Raw genomic sequence first — 26,839 nt, 5'->3', positions numbered from 1 at the left:
GTTCTTCAAGACAGGGTTTCTTTGTGTAACAGTCCTGACTGTCCTGGAACTTACTCTTGTAGACCAGGCTGGTCTAGAGCTCACAGAGATCCACCTGTCTCTGCCTCCTGAGTACTGGGATTAAAGACATGTGCTGTCGGGGGCTGGAGAGATGGCTCAGTGGTTAAGAGCATTGCCTGCTCTTCCAAAGGTTCTGAGTTCAATTCCCAGCAACCACATGGTGGCTCACAACCACCTGTAAAGAGGTCTGGCGCCCTCTTCTGGCCTTCAGGCATATACACAGACAGAGTACTGTATACATAATAAATAAATAAATTAAAAAAAAAAAAGACATGTGCTGTCACTACCTGGCCCAAAAAGCTTTAAAATCAAAAAGTTTGTGTTTATGCAAGCATGTTGTATAGTGTATGCACAAATGAGTGCATTGGTGCTCACACACATGTGCTCATGTGAAAAGGACAGAGAGGATATTCAGTGTCCTTTATTACTCTCCATCTTATTGTTTGAAACAGGGTCTTTGATTAAACCTCAGTTGACCATGTCAGCTCAGATGCCTAGTCAGTGAGTTTCTTGAAGCTGCTCGTCTCTCGCTCAACAATGTGGTTATAGGCATGCCAGATTTTTTTTTAATCATAATTTTTTTTATTGAAAAAAATTTCCACGTCCTCCCTGCCTCCCATTTCCCTCCCCTCCCCCCACTCCTATCTCCCTCCCCCCACTCTTCTCCCTCTCCCTCTCCAGACGAAGAAGAGCAGTCAGGGTTCCTTGCCCTGTAGGAAGTCCAAGGTCTTCCCCCCTCCATCCAGGTCTAGGAAGGTGTGCATCCAAACAGGCTAGGCTCCCACAAAGCCAGCTCATGCAGTAGGATCGAAACCTAGTACTGTTGTGGGAGGCCCTCCCGCTCCTCCAACCTATAGCTGCTGAGATACCAGCCCATTGGCGCGTGGTCTCTCTCCCTTTAAAAAAGCGGCCACTTCCCTCTCCTCTTTCTCTTCACTTCCTGCTCTGCCGGCGACTAGACTCCCTTCTTGGTTGCGCAGAGGGCTGACGGTGATCTGTAAGTTTTTTCCCCTTTAAATAAATACCACCCTATTAATCGTAATTCCAAACTGCTGTGGCATTGTTTATGACTTACGCCCTCAGTTGGCACCCAACGTTTGGTGTTAGGACCTCTCCTTCCCCCGCTCGGCTGCTGGCCGCGAGTTCGGCTTGGCGCGAGCCTCCCTTTGTTAGCTGCCGCGGCTGGCAGGCGGCCTTGTGGCCTGTGTCTTGTGCGTGGAGCCAGCAGCTTAATATAAATCATCAGGCACTGGCTTTTATTGCTGCAGTTCTTTATATTTTCTCTTTAGACACCTCAGATTGACTTCCAGTCCCCACGCACCCTATCGTCTGCCTCCCCACGTGGATTTAAACTCCACAGGCCTGCGTAGTCTCCGCCCGTGTGGTTTGCTCTTTTCTGAGTCATTTTTAAATCTCCCTTGCAAGCACAGCTCTTAAGTGGCGCGAACCAGAGCACGCGGTTGCTGAAAGCTGCAACCCCTCAGGGTGACTCTGTCACGTGGAGGCATAAGCGGCTTCCAGGTTGCTCTTCTCTACCCCTGGATTCTGGGTTTCTGGTTCCGTCTCTGGAATTGATTTAATTACATTTACTTTGTTGAGCAACTTACATTTTCCAGTTTTTAACAAATACTAGACAGACTCTGAAACAGGACCCTGTTTTCGTCGTGACTTGGCAACAGCGCCATTTGCTGGATAATAGGTAATATGGTAGTTTTCGTTTCCAACGCGAATTTTACTGTTCTGGTTACCAATACAATGGGTTATATCATGCAAGGTTTATATGACTATGGGGATAACTTAATTTACTGGTTACTAGGTTTCAGTATTCTTTTGCATATTCTATCATTTAGGAAGAATATGGCACTCCTAAGAACCATACAATCTTTACTAGAAACTCATGCAGGTCAGGAGATTCAGGATTCAAAAGAGACAATAATAAAGACAATAATAAAAAGACTTGAAATGATTGAAGAAATGATTGGAGCTGGTGAACAGAGTAATAACACACAAGGACAGGATACAATGCCAACACCAGCTATTAGAACTGGCTTACCCAAGGTTTTAGTGGCATACCCTATACTTAATTCTGACAAAGCGTCAACTTCTAAAGGCTCAAAGGGAGTCAGAGAAGCTAGATGGACGCCAATAGCAATGAATGATCTAAAAGAAATTAAGCAAGCTATTGTTAATTTTGGCTTGCACTCTGCATATGTAAAGGAAATGATAAGGACTTGGGCTTCTAATGCTAGAGCTACCCCCCATGATTTCCATCAGTTAGTGTCTGCAGTTTTAGATAATGGACCTTCCTTGATGTTTGGAATTTATTTCAGAGAAGAATCCAAACGTATGGAACAGCAAGGAAGAGCAAAAGGTGTCGCGGTTTCCCAAGATCAAATTCTTGGTACAAGAGAATATGCTGATCCACAGGTCCAAGCTCTTTATGACGATGAAGTACTGTGTCTATGTCACCAAGCAGCTTTAAATGCTTGGAATAGGATACAAGATTCAGCAAAAAGGGTTGAATCATATACCAGAATTAGGCAGGGACAGAGAGAACCCTTTATTGACTTTTTGCAAAGATTAATTAAGGATCTGGACATAGGGGTAACAGACCCAGAAGCTAGACAAATACTTCTTGAATCTCTAGCTTTTGAGAATGCAAACATAGAATGCAAAAAGATAATTGGGCCTTTAAAGTCTAGACCAGCACCTATAGATGAATGGATTCAGCATACGATGAATGTTGAGACGTTTAGCTATAACGATGAATCTTGGGTAGGAGAAGCGATTTCCACAGCAATGAGGAGACATCAAACTGCCAGGTGTTTTAATTGTGGTAAATTAGGACATCTGAAAAGGGATTGCAGGCACAGAATTTCTAGGAATAATATCTCCGCTGGGAATGACAAAAATAGGAGACCTAGGCCTTCAGGTATATGTAGGAGATGCGGTATAGGCCGACATTGGTCCAACGAATGCAGGTCAACAACAGACAAACAAGGCAACCCGATACCGTCGGGAAGCTCCTTGAGGGGCCTCTCGCAGGCCCCCAAGCCAACAGTGGCCCAGTCATTCCCAGTCACAGTGGAGAACGTGCCTCAGCAAGAAAATTAAAAGCTCCAATTTCTGCTGTAAAAAGTAATACTGGTCTAAATGATGAATTACATGTGGAGGATGAGTCAAAAAAACCCAGTAGGACAGAGTAAACATATATTTTGGCAGACTTCTATTAATGATCAAACACCAAAGGTAAGAGTCTGTATAAATGGCACTTTTATTGAAGGCTTATTAGACAGAAGTGCGGATGTAAGTATCATTACCCCAGAATCTTGGCATCCGAATTGGCCTCTTCAAGAGGTAGATGTTCAGTTCCTGGGAATTGGAACCCTATCTCGTGTAAAACAAAGCACAAGATGGGTTGAATGCATAGGGCCCGAAGGGCAAATAGGAAGACTAAGGCCATATATAGCCAATATTGCCATAAATTTATGGGGCCGTGACTTGCTACAGCAATGGAATACCCAGATTAACATTCCTGTAGTTACAGGAACTCATAATTCTGGGAAGGATATGATGAGGTATTATGGAAAAAGGTCACCAGCCATTCAGGCTGTACAAGAACATATAGCAAATACCAAACCTTTAGAGGTACCAACAGCCCTACCTTTAAAATGGCTAACTGAGAAGCCAATATGGATCAAACAGTGGCCTCTAGCTGAAGATAAACTACAGGCATTGGAACAGCTGGTGCAAGAGCAACTAGATGCTGACCATATTGAAGAATCAACCAGCCCTTGGAATTCTCCTGTGTTTGTTGTAAAAAAGAAATCTGGTAAATGGAGAATAGTGACAGATGTAAGAGCTGTCAACAACGTAAATCAACCTATGGGCCCACTACAATCTGGAATTCCTTTGCCTTCTCTGTTACCAAAAGGATGGCCTCTTATAGTTATTGATTTGAAAGATTGTTTTTTCACTATACCATTACAAGAAAAGGATAGAGAAAAATTTGCCTTCACAGTGCCTACTTATAATAATTCTCAGCCTAATAAGAGATATCAGTGGACTGTCCTCCCACAGGGTATGCTCAATAGTCCTACATTGTGCCAATATTTTGTAAGTAAGCCATTGGAAATAATTCGTAAACAATTCCCCAAGTCCATAACTTATCATTACATGGATGACATCTTGTTATCTGATTCAAATAAAGATAATTTAGAAAGGATGTTTGAAGAAGTAAAGAAAGTCTTGCCTAGGTGGGGATTACAAATTGCCCCTGAAAAGATTCAAAGAGGAAATTCTATTAATTACCTAGGTTACAGAATAGGGTTAGAGAAAATTAAAACGCAAAAGGCACAAATTAGGAGAGACCGCTTAAAGACTCTTAATGACTTCCAAAGATTGTTAGGAGACATTTCCAGTCTATGACCAGCTGTTGGGATAACACCTGATCTAATAGTTCATTTAAACAAAACCTTAGATGGTGATAAAGATTTGAATAGTCCAAGAAAACTGACAGCTGGAGCAGAAAAGGAACTGACAATGATTGAGGAAAAATTACAGGAGGCACATGTGGATAGGATGAACCCAAATCTTAGCTGCATCCTAGTCATATTGCCTCCAGAATTTCTCCTACAGGGATTCTAATGCAGAGGGAAGATATTATTTTAGAGTGGATATTTATACTTAATAAACCAAGTAAAAAATTAAAAACTTATGTGGAAAAAGTCTCTGAATTAATTATAAAAGGTAAGCTGAGACTTCGTCAACTAGCAGGTATAGACCCAGCAGAAATTATAGTGCCTTTTACTAATGAAGAAATAAAAAAGTTATGGGAAGACAATGAACCGTGGCAAATAGCTTGTGCTAATTTTTGGGGAGAAATTAATAGCAACTATCCCAAAAGTGGTAGTCTTAACCTCATAAAAAGAACTTCTTGGATTCTTCTAGAATTGTACGTGATGCTCCAATAACTGGAGCCCGTACGTTCTATACTGATGCAAATAAATCAGGGAAAGCAGGTTACAAGTCAGATGAATTGAGTAAGGTGGAACAAAGCCCTTATAATTCTGTCCAGAAGGCAGAATTATATGCCATTCTTATGGTGCTAAGGGATTTTAAAGAACCTCTTAATATAGTTACAGATTCACAATATGCAGAAAGAGTTATCTTGCATATTGAAAGCGCCGAATTTATACCAGATGACACAGAGTTGACTTCATTGTTCATCCAGGTACAAGACATAATCAGGAACAGGCTTAGTCCGATGTACATAACACACATCCAGTCCCATACAGGTCTGCCTGGTCCTCTAGCCCAAGGCAATGTTGAGATTGATCAATTATTGATTGGAAGTGTGTTGCAGGCCTCAGAATTTCATAAGAAGCATCATGTCAATAGTAAAGGCCTAAAGAAAGAATTTTCCATTACTTGGCAACAAGTTAAGGACATTATAAAGAGATGTCCTACTCGTTCTTTCTATAATCAAACACCGTTGCCTGCAGGGAGTAACCCAAAGGGCACTAAGAGAAATGAAATCTGGCAGATGGATGTGTTCCACTTTATGGAATTTGGTAAATTAAAATATGTACACCATACCATAGACACATATTCAGGTTTTAAATGGGCTACTGCCCTGAGCTCAGAAAAGGCGGATTCAGTAATCACACATTTATTGGAAGTTATGGCCATCATGGGTATACCTGCACAAATAAAGACAGACAATGGTCCAGCATATGTATCTAAGAAAATGAAACGCTTTTTTGATTATTATAATATAAAACACATTACAGGTATACCAAATAATCCTACAGGTCAGGCAGTTATAGAAAGATCAAATCGTACTATAAAGGATATGCTGAACAAACAGAAAGGGACTGAAAATTCCCCCAGAAATAGATTACATAATGCTTTATTAACCTTGAATTTTCTTAACGCTAATGAGAAAGGAACGACAGCAGCAGAAAGACATTGGATAATGGAAAAGTCTGCTGAACTAAATCAACCGATTTATTTCAAAGATGTGCTGACCTCTCAGTGGAAGCCAGGAGATGTGCTACGTTGGGGAAGGGGTTTTGCTCTTGTTTCCACAGGAGAAAAAAAATTGTGGATACCATCAAAATTAATAAAGTTTCGATTTGAAGAGGAGAAAACTCTTGGAAAGGAGAAATGACAACTCATCCACAATGATGATATTCATACAGGTGGTAAGAAAAATATAAAATGGGGTCAGGGTTCTGTTCTTATCTGCACAGGAAAACACTCATCTTTGAAAAATTCAAGGGAACCTGGATGTTTGGATACTGACAGATGGAAAAATACCTGCCCAATAGGAAATATCAAGAAAACTGAATGAGTTGTGTAAGTAAAATATATTAAACCATATTTCTAAATTTATAAAGCTGGTTTTGAAGTTGGACTCTGGCTCAGTCCCTCTCCAATTCCAAGCCTGTTAGTAAGAGAAAAACCCAGAGTTTCTGGAGTTTCTGTCTCATGTCAAGAGCCATGATATGGGACAGAAAGAAATATGAGTTTAGAAAACATCTTTGCTTTTCTTCATATCTATCATACTTTTCATTGAATATATCTATGATGCCTTTCAGTGAATATATATATATATATATATATATATATATATATGATTAATGTTTAAGTTTTTCCCAATGAACAATGAGTTTTTCCTGAAGTGACATTTGAAGTTTCCAGGAAGAAGATGGGGCCCCACAACAACAACTCTACCTGGTTGATATGACGTCATGATACTGATAGCACTACTACAAGACCTGCTTTGGGTACCAGCTGCACAAGACAGTTCCAACTTGGTTAGCTGAAATGGTGCACATCTTATACAACATTTTGGCCAGACCTGCACAAAATATTCAGAGACTATTGGCAATTTTAAAAAACATTGATCTTGAAATTTAACCATCATTTTACTTTCACAGGATCCCCCAGAAAGAATGTCGCCCCCATGACAGCTGGAAGTAATTCTAGAGGACGACGTCCCCTCTCCCAGTAAAGTTTGCCCTTGGATTTAGGGGCATCATTTAGGGGTTGATTATAATTAGTATACGATTGAGGTTTGGGGGAGGAATTTTATAAGCTCAGGGATCATTTTGAAAAAAAAAAGAGGGAATGATGGGATAATAGATTTGTAATTGTGAGTTACTGTTTTTAGACAAATATATTGGTATAGATTCTTGTATATTGATACAAAGTTAAATTATATTGACTATTGTATGCATGCATGTTTCTACCTCTGTTTAAAACATTTTTTATGTATTGACATATATTGTATTGATATATATATATATATATTGTATATATTTACCATATTGCAGTGTACATTTCTACCTCTGATTAAGATACTTATATAATATTTGTGTATTATATATATTTACCTACTGCAATGTATATTTGTACATTGTTTATATTTGGAGGTCATTGTCCTCATTTGTTTCACAGCCGTTTATTTTCTTAGTCTTTAAGTTAGATAGATATTGAGAATTATATAGATTAATAGTCATCTAAGTTTGTCATTTATAATTAGACTAATCAGGTTCCTTAGATATATAGAGATTATACTCAGTATAGATAGATAATCTTCAACTTCTTCAAAGAGCTGTAGAAAATGGCCTTTAATCTAACTCAGAGTTTTGTGGTAGTGAGACACAATTGCTCCTGGCAACACCACTCTATTCCCGAGAGAATGTTGAGCACCAAAGACACTCCACCTGGAGCCTTTCTATTTGGCAGAACTGGCCTTTGGGCAAAGAAATGCCCATACCTCAACCACTGACAAAGATACAGAGCGTGCATCAATGGATAAAACAGGACTGTCATCTCCTGCCAAGACAGGGTAAGATAGTTTTGAAAAGTTGCTTGCCTTTGAAAATGGTATGTCAGTTATGTTAGGCCTTAGCCAAAGTTGGTTGCTTCAATGCTGCTAACGTGACTTTGGGTGATTGCCCAGGTAGCTAGTTGTCTCTGGGATTTGTTGCATGTTTTGGAAGTTGTTTTACTGAACTTCCTAATTACCCAGGTAACATTATTTCCCTTCTCAGATCTTTGATGGGGTTGAAGACTATATAAATGTAGTTACTTTCTCTCATGACTTGGCCAAGTTATTTATTATACAAGACCTAAGCTAGTAAGAATAGGATATTTGTACTTATTGTATATAATTTCATAGTAGGTTTAGAACTCTCTTATTTAAACAAAAGGGGGAGGTGTTGCAGGAGGTCCTCCCGCTCCTCCAACCTATAGCTGCTGAGATACCAGCCCATTGGGGCGTGGTCTCTCTCCCTTTAAAAAGCTGCCACTTCTCTCTCCTCTCTCTCTTTACTTCCTGCTCCGCTGGCGAAAAAAAGCGGCCACTTCCCTCCCCTCTATCTCTTTATTTCCTGCTCCGCTGGCGACTAGACTCCCTTCCTGGTTGCGCAGAGGGCTGACAGTGATCTGTAAGTTTTTCCCCCTTTAAATAAATACCACCCTATTAATCATAATTCCAAACTGGTGTGGCATTGTTTATGACTTACGCCCTCATAGTACCATTGTCCTTGGCTTCTCATCAGCCCTCATTGTCCGCCTTGTTTAGAGAGTCCGGTTTTATCCCATGCTTTTTCAGTCCCAGTCCAGCTGGCCTTGGTGAGCTCCCAATAGATCAGCCCCACTGTCTCAGTGGGTGGGTGCACCCCTCGTGGTCCCGACTTCTTTGCTCATGTTCTCCCTCCTTCCGCTCCTCATTTGGACCTTGGGAGCTCAGTCCAGTGCTCCAATGTGGGTCTCTGTCTCTATCTCCATCCATCGCCAGATGAAGGTTCTATGGTGATATGCAAGATATTCATCAGTATATGCCAGATTTTTTTATGGCAGTGCTTGGGATTCAGACCCAGGTCCTGTTATTTACATAGCAAGTGCTGTAGCCCGTTGAGTCATTGCCCCAGACTTGAATATACTCCTAATTATCTTTAAAAAGTAAGATACTAACACTCAAGACTCTCTTCTTAATATGATAATTAAGAGTAGATTAGAATAGATTTTTAATACTGAAAAGATAATAATTACATCATTTTGGATTGAAGTAGAAAGTAAAGACTTCTTAAAAGTGGAAATGTGAGGGGCTGGAGAGATGGCTCAGTGGTTAAGAGCATTGCCTGCTCTTCCAAAGGTCCTGAGTTCAATTCCCAGCAACCACATGGTGGCTCACAACCATCTGTAATGGTGTCTGGTGCCCTCTTCTGGCCTGCAGGCATACAGACAGAACATTGTATACATGATAAATAAATATTAACAAAAAAAGTGGAAATGTGAAAGATAATACATCAATTAATTATTTGACTTAATAGGTTAGTTTTAGGTAGCATTGTGGAATTTGTTGAGTAATGATATGAGAAAAAGGCACAGGAAAATACAATGTGAGATTGGAATTTATTGTAGACAAGGAATGGAGAAGAAGATGCAGGTGGGCCTTACATCTTTAATTATAAGTTGATGAAGGGGTCAAACCAGTTTGTAAACAGACCCAAACACTGAAATACAGTTTTCTACACACATGTGGACTTTAGGATGGAAAAAAAAATCTTACTTCAGAACAACATTAATCCCATTTTACAATCGATTCTCAAAGAAAAGTGAAGAGTTGTATTTTCTTCCTATACCTGGCAAAGGCACAAGATTGAAAGAAAATATCTAAAGAATTATAATAAGCCTGCTGCATTAAGTAGTAATAGTAAATAGTTTAAGGTAGAGGAGGGTGTTTATACATCCATGTGTTATTTCTGAAATGAGGTATATATAAAAATATATCCTGCTTTAGGGGAGAAAACAATTCTATGGTGCTGTACGTGCTTTCTTAGCAACTCTGGATGTGTTGGATTAAATATCATGCAAAACACCGTTAGTACTACTTAAAGAAGGGAACTATTAGATTTATTTATTCTCTTTCATTCTGTCTTTTGAAACTTACACTACACTGTAATGTTTCATCTTTGTTTATACCATAGCAATGCTCTCCAGAATGTAGCACACTGATACAAACATACAAACACAAACATACACACAAATATACCAGGAAAATAACACTGATAGACCATACAATTAGATGAGGATGGGTAGTTTAAAAAGTATCTTACAGGATGAACTTTTCCTTCAGAATTGATTGTAAAATGGGATTAATGTTCTGAAGTAAGATTTATTTTTTCCATCCTAAACGGGTTGTCATTTTAAAGTCTGCATGTGTCTATAAAACTCTTTGAATTTGTTTACAAAAGTACTGTAATCCTATTCAGAACAGAAGCTGAGATGGCTTTGTTTGGCATAAGAGTTTGGGAGAAGTCTCGGAAACAGAGTTTCCTCATCCCTTACACACACACACACCCCACAGAACTACAGCTACTTAAATTTTCTTGGGGGTGATAGGTGTAAGATATATAAAGATTGTTACAGCTTTTTCTGAAGAACTTTCAGTGCTCTAAATAGGGGGCTTTGAAACTTTTGTTTTTATAGGGTTTAAGCTAAACTCTCCCTTGTTTCTTAGGAAACTGACATATACACTAACAGACTTCAGTCCAGTTCTAAATACCTCAGCATAGTTGACATTATGGCTGGTAATTCACTCATCTGCCATTACACAAACTCCACCTCCCTTGACATAGCTCTTAATAATAAATGTTCTAACATGCTGATGAGAAAATGCATTGTTTTTAATGCTCAGGCAAGTAGGTATGCTAAAATATATTTTACACATGTACACACACTTTTTTTCAAAGTGATAAAATGCTGTAAGAAATGAAAGCTATAGTGAGTGCTTACTGTGTATGAGATAATATCCCAAGAACCCTTCCGTACTGTATAGTATTATTTAATCCTCACAACAATCTTATGAAATAGGGGGTTATTTTAGTAGACAGATGAATTGATAGAGCACAGTGAGGTTCACTAATTTGCTGGCTCTAGTATTTTCTTTTTTACTTGTATTAATTTGGGAACACCCTTAAGTAACATTTAGGAGTTAACTTATTTCCTAATGTCTGAACTTAATTATCTTTTGACCTACTTGATGATATACATTTTTTTGTTATAAAAAATACCAAACAAACCAAAACTTAAAATCTTTGAGTTCTATAGTGTGGTGCCCTCCTAGTTCCTACTACCTGGAAGCCTGAGGTGGGAGGATGGATTGAGCCCAGCAGCCTAAACAGATTGAGCCCAAAGAACAGGGTTACCCCAACTGAAACTTTTGTTTTTCAGTTTTTCCCATCTTGTTCTTTAATAAAATAAATAAAACCTCCTTTTTCCTTACCAGAAAGTGAAAATAGTACTTTTAGCTTTTAATAATGTTTAGCTTAAAATGTAATATTCAAATAATATAAAACATGATAGTTTAATACAAAAAAGTATCTGTCACCATGAATTTGTTAATAAATTTTAAAGATTTATATATTTTGTATACAGTATTCTCAGTACTCTGCCCGAAGGCCAGAAGAGGGCACAGACTTCATTACAGATGGTTGTGAGCCACCATGTGGTTGCTGGGAATTGAACTCAGGACCTTTGGAAGAGCAGGCGGTGTTCTTAACAACTGAGCCATCTCTCCAGCCCTTGTTATTAAATTTTAACACCTTTTAAAAATATACGGAAGCAATATTTATTTAATGCTAAGGCATCTGCCTGAGGTAGTTTGTAAGTACAGAACAAACTTCTTGCAGTTGTGCTTTAATTTCTGTGCAGATAGTATTCAACTGTATTCATAGACTGCTGCCTGGATTGTCATTTTTTTTTTTCTTAAAGGTTCAAGCTCAGCTTAATTTTTAAAAGTAAATTTACTGTTTTAGTCCATTTTTCAAAATTCTAAGTTTCCTGAACAGCTTTTAATATCCAGAAAGAACAGAACAAGTAAAGAAAAAAGGATCTATATTTAAAGACAGTGCATCAAACTCAGTAAGATTAAGTAAACCAAATTAATCTCCTTTAAAGATTTCACAATATGTTGAAAGATATTTAAAAGCATTGTGCATATCTAAAAAATACAGAAGATAGGGGCTGGAGAGATGGCTCAGTGGTTAAGAGCATTGACTGCTCTTCCAGAGGACCCGAGTTCAATTCCCAGCACCAACATGGCAGCTCACAAGTGTCTGTAATTGCAGTTCCAGGGGACTCGACACCACAGCAAAACACCAGTGCACATCAATTAAAAATAAATAAATAAATGAATGTGATGTGGGAGTGTCATATATCAATCCGTTGATTTCATTGGTTAAGCAATAAAGAAACTGCTTGGCCCTCATAGGTTAAAACATAGGTGGGAGGAGTAAACAGAACAGAATGCTGGGAGGAAGAGGAAGTGAGCTCAGACTCGACAGCTCTCCTCTCCGGAGCAGATGCCTCCAAGAGAGACGCCATGCTCCCCTCTCCTGGGCAGACACGGGGATAGCTCTGCTCTCTGAGGCACACGCGATGAAGCTCCGACCCAGGATGGACGTAGGCTAGAATCTCCCGGTAAGCGCACCTAGCGGTGCTACATAGAATATTAGAAATGGGCTAGTCCAGGTGTGAGAATTAGCCTAGAAGAGGCTAGATAAAAATGGGCCAAACAGTGTTTAAATGAGTACAGTTTGTGTGTTATTTTGGGGTATAAGCTAGCCATGTGGGCGGCCGGGTGCCGGGGACGCAGCCCCGCCGCTCCTATTACAACATGAATGTATATATCCTAAGGAGACCCTTGTTCACCCCTTTAGAAAAATATAGAAGATAGAGAGTACTTAATACTACACATTTTATTAACTTACCTTTATCTAAAACCTGATGTGAACTGCTCGTATTACAGGTTTGATTTCTTTCCTCAGCCTGTTGTTTATTCATCTGCTAATTCCAAACAAAGGGAAATGGAAGATTTGGCATTAGTTCAGGTCAGAGCAAGGGACCTGTGTTTGCTGTGCATAGAGTGTACATTCTGAGCACCTCCCCTTAGGCTCTTGCCTGCCTTTGTTAGCAGGGACTTTCTGAATCCATATGTAAGTTTAACAGCATTTAATTTTCAGCTTTTTGCAACCTGGCTCTTTCACTACAAGTGATTCACCTGTAAGTTTTCCCCTTTTATTACATTTTATCCCTCTTTTAACGGGAGTTTTCTAGGACTTATTATGTTTATCTGTGTAACCTTTGGCATTAAGCCTCTTTGTTACTAATCGAGTTTTGCCACCCTACTTAGTTTACAATGGTGCTATTTTCTCTTATAATTCAGTAGCTGTCATGTGGCCATCAGCCAATTTATGGACAATGATAATCAAGTAGTTTTTAACCCCTTTAAATTCACAAAGCCAAAATGACTTTTCTCTCGTAGGAATGCCAGAATCACCTCCGCAGATATGGAAATGTGAATCTGGAACTGGTGACTCGAATCATTAGAGATGGTGGCCCATGGGAGGATCCAGTGTTGCAAGCTATTCTTAAAGCCCAACCGGCATCTCAGGAGATAGGTACTTGAGGAGAGTCAAAACCAAAACCATTTCTTTTCTAACTTGGCCCAAAGTGCTTCTTGACACCAGCTTTGTTACATTTCGTTCTAGTAATGGTACTAAGACTGTTGACATATTTACTGGGTAATACAGGTTGTTTGTTCTTATCCCTATAGTTACATTTTTTAAATCTGTTTAACTAGGAATGCTTTTTACTGTTGTTGTTGCTTAAAGCCCAAACCCTAAACTTTCTTTCATAAAAATAGTATGCAGAGTTTTCATTGCATAGGAGTTCTTTTGTAAAGCTTAGAACTCTGAATTTATTATCCCTGTTACTATGGTAACAGATTCTTGTATCTTATTCTATAGTTTAGTCAAGTACCCAGTGCACAGCAATTACTTAATACTGACACATATTGGTTGAATGATCACATGATGAATGAATGAATCAATTAAATTTCAAATAGGATAGTATTTCCTAAACTAATAAAATTTTGTCTTATCCTCTCATTACTTACATCCTTCTTAGCCATACAGATCCACAGTGGACTCTTGTGAGCCAAAGTTTCTTACTTTGAAGTGAAGGAGGAGGTTCACTTCTCTACTCCTACTTGTTAATTCTTTAGTTTCCCATAGTATTAAAATGTGAGTTCTAAGATACGTTGGATCACCAAAACTTAAGATGTATGAATAAACCATAGTGCATAAGCACAAAAATGTAGAAAATATTTTGAAATCATGGAGTTTATGAAGTACAGTTATAAGAAAGCCCAAGAGAACAGACAAGGTCTCCAACTTGGGAACAGTTTACACCAACATGTAATGAACATGTTGGGATATTTGTACCAGATTATGAGGTGGAGTGTGTGGTGAAGGGACAATAATGCTGGGCTTAATGCTAAGTGTGAAGAACCCAAGGGGAGCAAGGGAAGCTGCTGCTTGATGTTTGGATCTTGGCAAGCACTTAGAGAAAATCAGCGGGAGACAGTTGGAACTGGCGAGAAAGGCTTGCTTATTGAGGAAACATATAAAAAGTAAAATATAGAAAAGATAAGGGGCATAATGAAAATAAACTAGGAAATGAGGCCAGAGAAGATAGAGGATAGCAAGAAGAAACCACAAATGCTAGAAAGCAGAAGGGAAAGGAACTTGCTGTTACATGTTTGTTAATCTGAGTATAATCTCCATTTACTAGTTTTTTAACCTGAGTACAATACATATAAAACAATATTTTTTATATATTCTTTTGAAGAGTGCAGGAGAGAAGAAAGTTTATTAGGCTTTTAAGGGAGCTTTTAGGCTTCTATGAGGAAGCGCTAGACCTGTGGTTAGCTGGTGTGAAGGCTGATGGGTCTTCAGGTGGGAATCACATTAAAATAATAAACATTCCTTTTATAACTAACTAGCATTCAATACTTTGGGCAAAGGTTCACTACCACCTCATTGATATAGATGACTCCTCTTTTGGATGTAATCCTTGTGGTGAATTTCAGACACTAATTTATTTTTGCATTAATTCCAAGTCAGCATTTACTTATACATTTTAAACTGAAGTATAAGTAAAATATTTAAGTCAAAATAAAATATAGTCCATAAACACTTTAGTAGCTTTTGATGAAACTTAAATAACTGTGAAATGTTTAGATTTAAAAATCACAAAATATGGTTCCACTTCATTCTCTGCCACTTACAATTTCTTTGTCATTGGAAAAGTCATTTAATCTCTAAAATGAATAGCATAGTACTTGTCCTAAGGTTGTTGTTAGGCTTAAATAGCTTATACAGTTAAGTGTGTTTGTATTTGTAAAATGAAAGTAAACATAAGTTAGTAGTTATCCTTGGGGATACGTGAACACATTAATAGACCTCTTTGGTACAACTTTGCACTAATTTTATTTAATATTTAATTATTCATGAATTAGATTTTTCTTTAACTTAGCTTACATTTCTGTACAGTTAATCTGATTTAATGTGGTTTTAATGTACTAATTTAGCATTCAATCTTTTATAATGAGAATATGGGGATATAAGAATAAAGAGTGTAATCTTAGGCTGGAGGAGTATTTTACACTTAAACATTCTAATGTATTGATGAACTAAAAGGACATTTGATTTTCCCCCTTTATACAGTTTTAATTCTGTTTTTACCCCCTTTTTTAGACTAAGAAGAAATCAATTAGTGTTTCTTTGATGTTTTATTCTCATTTTAACAGCTTTATTAAGTGACTATTCAAAAAAAGTTTTACTATGGAACATGTTACTTAAACAATTAATTAGATAGGATGTTTTAGTTGTAAAGTTTTAAACAAGAAAGTCTGAATACTTTCTAAGAGTAATAATGTTTTCTTTTTTAATATAGTGAACAAATACTTAAGTTCTGAAAATCCACTGTTCTTTGAACTGCGTGCCAGATACCTAATAGCCTGTGAACGCATCCCTGAAGCAATGGCTCTTATTAAATCTTGTATAAATCACCCAGAAATCGGTAAAGACTTGTACTTCCATCAAGCACTCTTCACCTGTCTGTTTATGTCACCTGTAGAAGATCAGCTGTTCCGGGAGGTATCCTTTTTCCCTATTACATTTTATTGACCTTACTAAATTAAAACAAAAGCCCATTGTTATTGCATTTCATGTGCGGTAATACCGAAGATTTAGAGATCACATTATCTAAATGTCTTCTCTGGTGACCATTCTTCAAGCTCATGTGAATTAGTCAGAATCTGATAATAACAGATTGAATTAATACAATATACTTACTAAACATTTGGTATGATACAGACAGAAACTAAGAAACATGTTTTTCCTCTTAAAGTGCTAAGAAGCTAAATGCTTGTTTATTTTGCTTTTCACAATAAAAGAAGGAATTATTTCCTAATCTGAATCTTACCCATAGGCATTGATGACATTACAAGTGCTGTGAAACACATGTGCTAGACCATGTGAGGCCATGACATTGCTAGAGTGTATAATTCTAAAAGAAACTAGACCATGTGAGGCCATGACATTGCTAGAGTGTATAATTCTAAAAGAAACTAGAAATCTACCAGTACTTGCAACTAGATGTTTATACATTGTTAACGGCAGGAACTGATTCTTCTTTTCTTCTTATAGCATTTATTGAAAACTGACTGCAAGAGTGGGATTGATATCATCTGTAACACTGAAAAGGAAGGAAAGACTTTGCTAGCCTTGCAACTCTGTGAATCCTTTCTTATTCCACAGCTCCAGAACGGGGACATGTACTACATATGGTAAGTGTTTCTCATGCAGAAGATGAAATGAGGAAATGATGAACAGAAGGATTGATTAGTGGAGTTTTCACTAATATTTTCCTTATGGTTGTATGAAAGTATTTAACAATTTAAAATAAAAAGGTTTAGTTTTATTATTTTTTCAACTGTGTTTGTATGTATATGGGCATGTACATGTGAGTGCAGATGCCCTTGGAGACCAGAAGATGGCATCATATCTTCTGGAGCTGGAGTTGACTAGTGTTTGTGAGCCATGAACCATGGGTGCTAGGAACTAAATTAGAGTTGTCTACAACAGCAGTACAAGCTCTTAACCACCAAACCATCTCTCCAGGCCCATTTCGGGGCTTGGGGGGGGGGGGGGGCAAGGGCAGGAATTTTGTTTACCAAGTCTGACCACCCCTCTCCTGATTTTATAAAGACAGAAGGGAAATTAAACTTTTATCACCTAAGAATTAAAAACCAAATCTTTTGTGTTCAATGAATGTTATTATTGGAATAAATTGGGAAATAACTATGTATATATTTGTAATAAGTTCTTTTGCAAAATACTAAATGGATCATTTATCTTTTTCTTTCTTTTTTTTTCTGGTTTCTAGCTATCATTTTGTCTTAAAAATCTGTTGCAGAGTTAAGCCATGTATACTTTTAAATATAATTCAAATTAATCTCCATGCTTTCTTTTTTAATCTCATTTTATTAAAACACTTTATTTAAAATGTTTACCATCATCTTTAATCTCATTTCATGTATACACTTTTATCTTACTAAATTCCTCAAGAAGTTTCACCATTTAGGAATATAAAGTTGCCAGATTATCTGGATGAGGCAATAGCTTAATTATAGAATAGTTAGTTGCTTGGCATCTGTGAAACAATAGTAACAGAATAAAAATAAAATGAAATACTCCAGATTATCAGCTAATACAAATTTATTGAACAAATGTTATTTCTTGGTATCTTGAAGGTTATATTGAATGTATGTAGGAAGCTAGTAACTATGAAACTTCAATACATACCAGGCAGTTCACTAGGGATGTCTTTAAATAATAAAGGTAAGTGGACATTGGATATTTTTATTTTTTTAAACATCAGTTATTATCTTCATCATACATTGTTACTGAGGAGATTTACATGCATTAGTAGCTGGGAAATATGATTCACAAACAAGCCCATCCAACATCTCACAGGTTGGTGCTTCAGGAGATTTGAAACCAAAATCTCTGAGTAGCAAACACAATGTTACTTCTTCCTAGAGTAGTAGTAGTCATTTTTAAAAATTCATAATACAGAATAATGGAGTAATGAATTTTTAACTGAAAAATGTTTGTTATTCTGTTTTGACCCAAAGAACTTTTTGATACCAGATTTGTTACATTTTTTTCTAGTGGAATTAACATTTACGTGGTCTTACTTACAGGATAACGCCCTCTTGTGTAGGAGGGCCTGTGCTTGGTGAGCCCAAGTCTGCTTGCATGTTCTGTGCTCACAAGACATACACAGTAAATAACATTTGAAAACAGGGAAACTCTCCACCAACTAGTTCAGTAGTTTCAAATCACAGTGCTTTGTATAACTATTAGGGCAGATTTTAAAGAATGCTAATATGAGTTAAATATTATACATTGCCTTTACCTCAGATTCTCCTGCCTATTTGTCTTTTGTTCATCCTTGGCCATGTATTAGAAAATCATTTCTGTGAAATGTTTTAAGTGCTCTATAGTTTGTCTGTTCAAAAATATTGCAGAAAAGTACATAATCTAAAGATGATCTAAAGGATACAATTTCATACTAGAATATGCTTAAATTTTAAAATTACTTTTAGTATTTTAGCAGAATTATTGCTCTAGTTGGCACTGGAACCTGGGAGAATGAATCCAATAAATGAGTTGGGCTAAAGCCTCAAGCAACCCCTAGTTTTATTCAGAACATCCGACATTTTATACTCTGAGGGTTAAGAAGAGTCACATGAATAAGATTACAATCACAGGGGCAAGTCACACGTGTCAAAAACATGTTTTTCCATAGAAGCATATAAGCAAATAACAGTAGCCAATTAATCCGAAGTAAACTCATTCCTATTCACTACACATGGGAGGGACACAAAAAGACATTCCCAGAACAATTCTATGTTTTTGAAGAAACTGAGGTCACAAGACTCCATTCTTGGCTGGTGTTCTGACAGTGGTACACTAAAGGTCAAAGTGTGTGTTTTAAAGTTATAACATCAGTATTAGTACATTAAAATTAGAACTGTATTGACTCAATACTATATATTTCTTAGGCATGCCAGCCTTTTGTTGGAAATCATTACTATCAATTCAAAATTATAATTTTTTATTTTTCTCTTTTAACGTCTGTTAATCTCAAAGGTAGGACATGTAGCTTGCACTTTTATAACTACTTGACGTATATTCTAAATAGGACCGTCTAGAATCGGGGAAAGGAACTAATGTCTATCCTTGAATAAACTATTTTTTGATGTATGTCTTTTTCTCATTTGCAGGGAGTTGATTTTCATATGGAGTAAACTACAGCTTAAATCTAATCCTTCAAAACAAGTGTTTGTAGATCAATGTTACCAACTTTTAAGAACAGCAACTAATGTGAGAGTCATATTTCCTTTCATGAAAATCATTAAAGATGAGGTACATATGATATTTATCCTTTTAGTTTTTAGATTTTAAGGCTGCATTCTCTGTATGCCACAATCTTTCTATCCAGCTTCAAACATTCAGCATGGTACATGAAATAAAGAGGGGAAAGCCAGTTTATTGTTACTTAATTTGACAACAATTGCTTCCATATGAAATGCTTTTCTTACGACTTAAGCAAATTTATCATTTTTACCATAATAAGTTCTGGTTTTGAACATTAATTTACAAATGATCTGATAATACCCCTTAACTGTCTCAGAAAAATCTTAGTTGATGGTAAATCTGTATGTAGTTAAGTGGAATTACCAGAATATAAGAGACTAAGAAGATTTACAAATGGTTACTCTTTCCTTTAATCCATAACCATATGTAGGCAGTATGACATGCAACATACACAGATACCTTATAACATAAATACATTGTGATTTCTTATCCTATTCAAATAAGTATTCATTATTTTAACCATTACAGGAATAAACTTGACTGCAGTAGATCAACAAAATATTCTGTAGTGAAAGCTAATATAATTATCATTAGCAGAAGTAAAGGTTGACTTATTTTCATACAATTTCTAGTAGGCTTATTATTCTACTTTATTAGATTTGTATGATGCCCCTTTCATATTTGTATAAATATGAAGAAATTGCCTAGTCTGTATAATAATAACAATAATATACCAATATTTAAGTACTATTTAGAATGACAAAATTTGCGCAGGTATTAAAAAATAATTTAATTACTTCTCGGCATCTATTTGAAATAGTATGCATTGACCTTTCTGTCAGAGAATGAGAATGATCCTCCAAATGAGCCCAGAATTGAAAGAAATTCTAAATAAAGTTTGTAAGTATTTTATATTGTGGTTATTGGTCTTGTCACTCTTGAAAATTAAATATAAAACCCTATCAGGTTATTACCATTTAATAAAAGATATGTGCTACATAAGGGTAAAAACATAATTATTGAAGAGATGTACACTAGGAATCTTTCCCATACTTCGGAACACTTTCATAAAGCTTTCCTTTTGGAGTTGTATTTAAACATGAAAGCCGTTTGCATAATGATTTTTAAGTTATATTTAGTAGAACTATTTTTGTTTTTCTAGGTTGAAGAAGAAGGCTTACAAATTTGTGTTGAAATATGTGGTTGTGCCCTTCAGCTTGATCTTCATGATGATCCTGAAACTAAATGTCTTATTTATAAGACCATCGCACATTTTTTGCCAAATGATCTAGAAATCGTCAGGGTTTGTGCTCTGTCAGTATTTTTTCTTGAGCGTTCCGTAGAGGCCTACCACACTGTTGAAGAGCTTTACAGACGTCCTGATGAAGAGTATAGTGAAGGTACAAGTACTGTTCAAAATCGTGTTCGTTTTGAATTACTTCCAATTTTGAAAAAAGGATTATTTTTTGATCCTGAGTTTTGGAACTTTGTAATGATTAAGAAAAACTGTGTGGCATTACTGCGTGATAAAACAGCAGTGAGACTTCTGAATGAAAATACACTGGAAAATTCTGCAGGTAGTCTAAAAAAGACAGTGGAACAGCAGAGTGTGGATGAAGGGCTTGACACACTCACTGATCAGAGCACTGGAGAGACGGATCTTGATGATGTGTCTGGAGTGCCGTCTAAAGGCCATGTTAATGCAAAGAGAAGCCTCAGTGCTCTTAATACTTCCAAAGTGGATCACAGTGTCCCAAGGCATCGGTGCATGTTATGTAACAAGGAATTCCTTGGTGGCCACATTGTAAGACATGCTCAGGCTCATCAGAAAAAAGGCAGTTTTTCATGTGTGATCTGTGGTAGAAAATTTAGGAACAGAGGACTTATGCAGAAGCATTTAAAAAACCATGTTAAGAAGATCCAGAGGCAACAGATTGCTACAGCACAACAGGATGATCCAGAAGTCATCACTCTGGAAGAAATAGATTGTTCTAAAACTTCCATTTCTTTTGAAAATGGGAATTCAAATACTAAGGGTTTGGAAATAGAGACATTGACTGCTTCCACTGATGGAAACAAAGAGGTCATCCGTGAACACATGACTGAATTTATTAAAATTCCTATTGGTATAGCAGAGAATGCTATTGAAAATGGCAAACCAGACACTTCTTTCAATAATATCTCAGAGTCTTTACCTCAATGTGATGATGACTATGAAGAGGAAGAGAATGAAGATGATTGTGAAGATGATTATGACCTGAATCAAGAAACATCAGTACTTCATAAAATCAATGGAACTGTTTGCCATCCAAAAGATGTATATGCTACAGACCAAGAAGGTAATTTCAAGTGCCCTGCTATTGGCTGTGTAAGGATATTTAAAAGAATTGGATTTCTAAATATGCATGCAAGGACTGTACATCCAACTGATTTAAATGTGCGGCAAACAGTAATGAAGTGGAGCAAAGGAAAATGCAAATTTTGCCAAAGGCAGTTTGAAGATTCTCAACATTTTATAGATCACCTTAATAGACACAGCTATCCAAATGTGTACTTTTGTTTGCATTTTAATTGTAATGAGTCATTTAAGCTGCCATTCCAGCTTGCCCAGCATACAAAAAGTCACCGGATATTTCAAGCTCAGTGTAGTTTTCCAGAATGCCATGAGCTTTTTGAAGATCTTCCTCTGTTATATGAACATGAAGCCCAGCATTACTTAAGCAAAACACCAGAATCATCTGTACAACTGAGTGAAGCAGTTCTTAATCATCAGGAAATAGACCCTTCTTCTAGTGATGAGAACCAAACGGTTTATCAGCCAGTTTCTACTAGTAAATCAAGGAAAGATTCTACAGAACCAAAGACATATATAGACACTATGGAAAAGAAAACAGACAATTTATTTCAGAATGGAAATGAACATTCTGATGATACTGTTTCAAATATAAGCTTGATAGACCAAAAGATGCCTGCCATAGAGCCAAATCCTGAAAATAGTCATAGTACCAGTGACTTAGTCAATGGACACAGTGAAATAGAGCAAACACTGTTAGTTGCGTCAGATCCTTCTCTGAAATCAGATATAAACAGAAACAGGACAGAAAATGGTTCTGTTTTAACCAATGTTGTATCACAAGAACACAGTGCCCTGTCACTATCTCAGGCACCATCTAAACCAAATCTTTCAAGTGAACATACTTCATATGGCTTAATTTTAACAAAGCCATACGTTAGACCTTTGCCTCCCAGTTACCTTGATGAACGATACCTTAGTATGCCAAAACGCAGAAAATTTCTGACTGATCGAGTAGATGCCTGTTCTGATCAAGATAACATATGTAAAAAACCAGTGGAAAGATTACGATGTGGCAAATGCCTGACCACCTACTGTAATGCAGAAGCACTTGAGGCTCACCTTGCACAAAAGAAATGTCAGACACTCTTTGGATTTGATTCAGATGATGAAAGTAAGTCTTCTCTTTTCAGTAGCTCTATCTATAGAGATAGAAAGACATGATCAATGTAGCCAAAATGTATCTTTGTACTGCTAGGACCATAAACATCTAACATCTATGTAGCCCAGATGATAAAGCACTATTTCACATATTTCCTTTCAGTCCACAACCAGTATGATTTTATGAAATTAATATCCTTGTTTTAGATTAAGCAACAATCTCACAGGTAGTTTGCATAGGCTTGTGAACCTTGGAAGCTGAGATTCAAGATTTTTCGCTCTTTTCTCCTGCTTTTCTTACTATTCTGTACTCTTTCTACTACTAGTGGCTTTTCTTCATTCTAAGTTTCATATAATAGAGACAGTAAATTTCATCAGCATGGTAGAATAGGAAGCAAGTGAAATTAAATTGGTGTCATAAATATAAGAGCCTGGGGAGATGGCTCAGCAGATAAAATACTTGGTTTGCAGTGCTGAGGACTAGACTTACGATTGTTAGCACCCATGTAAATGCTGGGCTGGCCTAATGCCTTGCCTCTAATTCTAACATGTAGGAGGCTCAGCTAAGATCACCAAGCAAGCTGGCTAGCTAGACTAGCAGAATCTGTGAGCTTTGGATTCCAGTGAGAGAACCTGCTTAAATAAGGTAGAAAATGATCAAGAAAGATAACCCAACATCAGCCTCCAGTCTCCACATGTACCTGTACACATGTGCTCACACACAGGCATGCATACACATACATTTACACCACAAAACACATGCACACATGGATAGCAGAAATATAAGCATTGCTTTTCTACTATAATCCATAAAACTTGCATTAACACATGTTTTATTTTACAGGTGCCTGATAATGTCTCAGAAAGATCTTTTGATCATGCTGTAGTGTAAAACAAACAAACAAAAACACTACAAGAAAATGCATCATCCAGTTTGCTATTTCCCTGATGGCCTTAATTTTAGAGTGGTCTCGGATTACTAAAGAAAGACAAAGCACATTTTCTGGAATGAACTTGCAGAGGAGATGTGCCGGCTAAGACTCCAAAAGGGTTATAAAATTCCCAAAGTACCAGTTATCCATGAAACCACACTTTTTAAAAGTTTATGGTGATTAATAGCAGCATGTTCAGTTTTGCTTATGTGAAAACACATTTGGGTAACTAGTCAGAAATAAAAACCAGCTATGGCCTTACTGAAGAAAAGGAAAAAGTTGATTCATTATAATAAGGTGGAGGGGGAGCTGGTTTACAATAAACGATGTTAAACATTCTGAAAATGGGATTTGATTTGTTTTCTTGTCATGCATATTCATTATGTCTTCCCTCTGGTCAAGCATATTTTAAAGAACCATTCATTGCTTTTTAGTTTGTGATATAATTTAGAAGCTGATACATAGAAGTGAAGCTTGATTTATCACCATGCTATCTACTAAAGATTGTAACTTGTTTTCAAATGACTAAGTAGGCAGGTCAGAGTTGAGTGAATGGCATGCCACAATTGAAAAATAAAAATCCAAACAAAAACAGAGCTCTTGATCAGAACATTGAGCATACCACTTCTGTAAAGTCAGTTCGATATGTTTAAAATGCAGCAGTGTTAAGTAGAAAAGTAAGAAAAGTGTCAGTTTCTTTGGGAGGATGCAAGAATCTAAGTCCATCGCATGGTAGACAATTGAAGGAAAACACTGAATTGAAAATTCTTGAATGTGAATAATGGTAAAAGCACACTGGGTATTTCTATCTGTACATAGTCTTAGGACATTGCTTGATGATTCATAGTAAAGTCCTTTAGACATTAGTGTGAGTTATCTAAGTATGATCCTATGAAAACAATTGGCTTAAAAGTATGTCTGTTAAGAATCAGATGAAGAGTTTACTTTATTGAGTTAGGAGAATTAATTCCAAAGTAAGCCATACTAATGTACTTTCTTCAACAGTGATGAATTTGGCCTGCAAAATAATTTTTGTACTTAAGAAAGTATTTACACCAAAATTTGCACAACAGGAACACATAAGATATATTAATGCATTATTGTCTTTGGTGACCATTAATTTTCCTAAGAAAGATTTTAACTTATTAAATTATTAAAACAAATGTTTTACAGGTTAAAAAAATCCTCTAGATATTTTACACCTATCACCTACTCCTATATTACTCAGAAGTGCGATAAAGAGAATACAAACAGGTGAATTCTTTAGACATACTTTATATCACTGACAACTGAGTGTGTTCCAGTTACTCCAGCATGGTTTTATATAAATCAGACAATCTCATCACACATACTACAGATTGTAGGAACATTATGGCTACTTGAATGAGGTTATAAAAATGAGACATTACTTTTAGAGTGGCATCCATACGTTAAAAATTTTTTTTCCAGGAATGCTATACCAGAGGATTTTTTTTTAAAGTTCTGTATTTTATTATTTACCATGGGCATTTGCAACTATGCAATGATGGTCTTTAGTCCATTCCAATCAGATTTAAGTTTGTTTTAGTTTTGTTATATAGCCTACATTAGGCTGTGGCATTTACATGCAGAAAATAGATAAGTACAACTCAAAAGTTCTAAATCCATTAAATTCAACTCAAACTGTTTTCCATATTTTCTGACACTAAAAAAAATGTAATTGACTTTTAGTTCATCTTAAAAGTATATCTTGTAATAAAAATTGTTTGGAAACTGGTTCATTTGCACAATGAAGTTTTTTTTAAACATAATTTCTGCTTTGTACATTTTCCACTTAATAACATTTTACCATTTCTTTACTTTTTACAAACTATAACCACTGATAAATATAAATACATAAAATGTTATTTTCATGAAATTTGAAGTTTGTGTGAAGATGTCTTAAATTCCATCTGCTATTTTGACTTTAAGCTTAATTTAAAGGTTTTCTCTTGTGTTGCTAGGAGAAATTTTTCATTATAGATATAAATGGTTCATATTTAATCAAATCAAAATGTCATGTAACATTCTGTTTGACCACATTTTTCTTACCTCTTTATATACTTCTCACTTTTACCTCTTGAAAGAATGTGTGCATTTTATGATTTTACTCCAAAACACTTTGCTTTTGTGTGAACTTCCAGCAGATCTCGTTGGGGATTTAGAAAGGAAGCTTTTGTCTTACACTCTTTTCCATCTCTTTTCTTTTTTTCTACTTTTATGTTGAGGATACATGGACCAAGTTTCAAATCTTTGTTTTAAAATTCTTCTATGTGTCAGTGAGGTCAGGAAAAGTGCATACCTGAACCCTTGCTGCTAGACACAGAAGACGCACAGGAGGGAGTCTCCATGGACAAGGACACTGGTACTTTGGGCACTAGCCATATTCATTTTTTAAAAACCACCAATATATAATGAATACATAATTTATATCATTGATCTTGTGATTCTTTTCAAATCACACTGAACGTTTAGCTGTAATTCCATGTTTGGTTTAATGTTGTATGAATGAAAAGCCTAAAAGGGATGATAGTGTTTATTTTTTAATTTATTTGGTACTGTCAAACACCTTTTCAGAATGAGCAAATGCTGCATATGCATTTTGGAATTGTTATTATGTGAAAGATATTACAGATTCAGCAAGAAGGGAAATTTGTGCTTCCTTGTTGAATATTAAATTATTTTACTTTGCATTTTATAAAAGTACAAATTAAAACTGAGCCATTGAACTGCAATAAATCAACAATAGTGTCTCATTTCAAGAAACTTTTTGTATTGTACATAGATTTGTTCAATAAAACATTGTCCTTGTTGATAATGCAAGTGTTCAGTTTTATGTAGTATACTGATTTCAAGAAGAATTCAGCCTATATGAAAGAAATTTTTATGTCTTCTAAAAGTGAAATATTTCAGTTAATGTATCACATTCAGGTTATTGAAAATTTTTTGAAACCTCATAGAAAATGCTGGAAGTAGGGTTTTGTTTATATTTTAAGGCTGGATGGGGGTAACAGTTCATAGAGGGAGCTGAAAAGGTGATTTGGAGGTTTAGAGTGCTTACTGCT

General features: G+C 36.3%; 1 protein-coding gene across 1 annotated transcript in view; it reads left to right on the top strand.

The window, feature by feature from the left end:
* The window catches only part of Znf654 (zinc finger protein 654), a 64,562-nt gene extending 39,050 nt beyond the window's left edge, over nucleotides 1-25,512 (top strand). The window contains exons 4-9 of the mRNA XM_075951790.1: nucleotides 13,403-13,538; nucleotides 15,877-16,079; nucleotides 16,632-16,771; nucleotides 19,277-19,418; nucleotides 20,533-22,837; nucleotides 23,669-25,512. Coding sequence (XP_075807905.1) covers nucleotides 13,403-13,538; nucleotides 15,877-16,079; nucleotides 16,632-16,771; nucleotides 19,277-19,418; nucleotides 20,533-22,837; nucleotides 23,669-23,676 — 2,934 coding nt within the window. The 3' untranslated portion in view covers nucleotides 23,677-25,512. The remainder of the gene's footprint in view (nucleotides 1-13,402; nucleotides 13,539-15,876; nucleotides 16,080-16,631; nucleotides 16,772-19,276; nucleotides 19,419-20,532; nucleotides 22,838-23,668) is intronic.
* Nucleotides 25,513-26,839: the final 1,327 nt, after the last annotated feature.

This window comes from Microtus pennsylvanicus, chromosome 1, assembly GCF_037038515.1.
Source record: "Microtus pennsylvanicus isolate mMicPen1 chromosome 1, mMicPen1.hap1, whole genome shotgun sequence".
NCBI lineage: Eukaryota > Metazoa > Chordata > Mammalia > Rodentia > Cricetidae > Microtus > Microtus pennsylvanicus.
The sequence above is the reverse complement of the archived record's forward strand: the minus strand, read 5'-3'. Positions and strand labels throughout refer to the sequence as shown.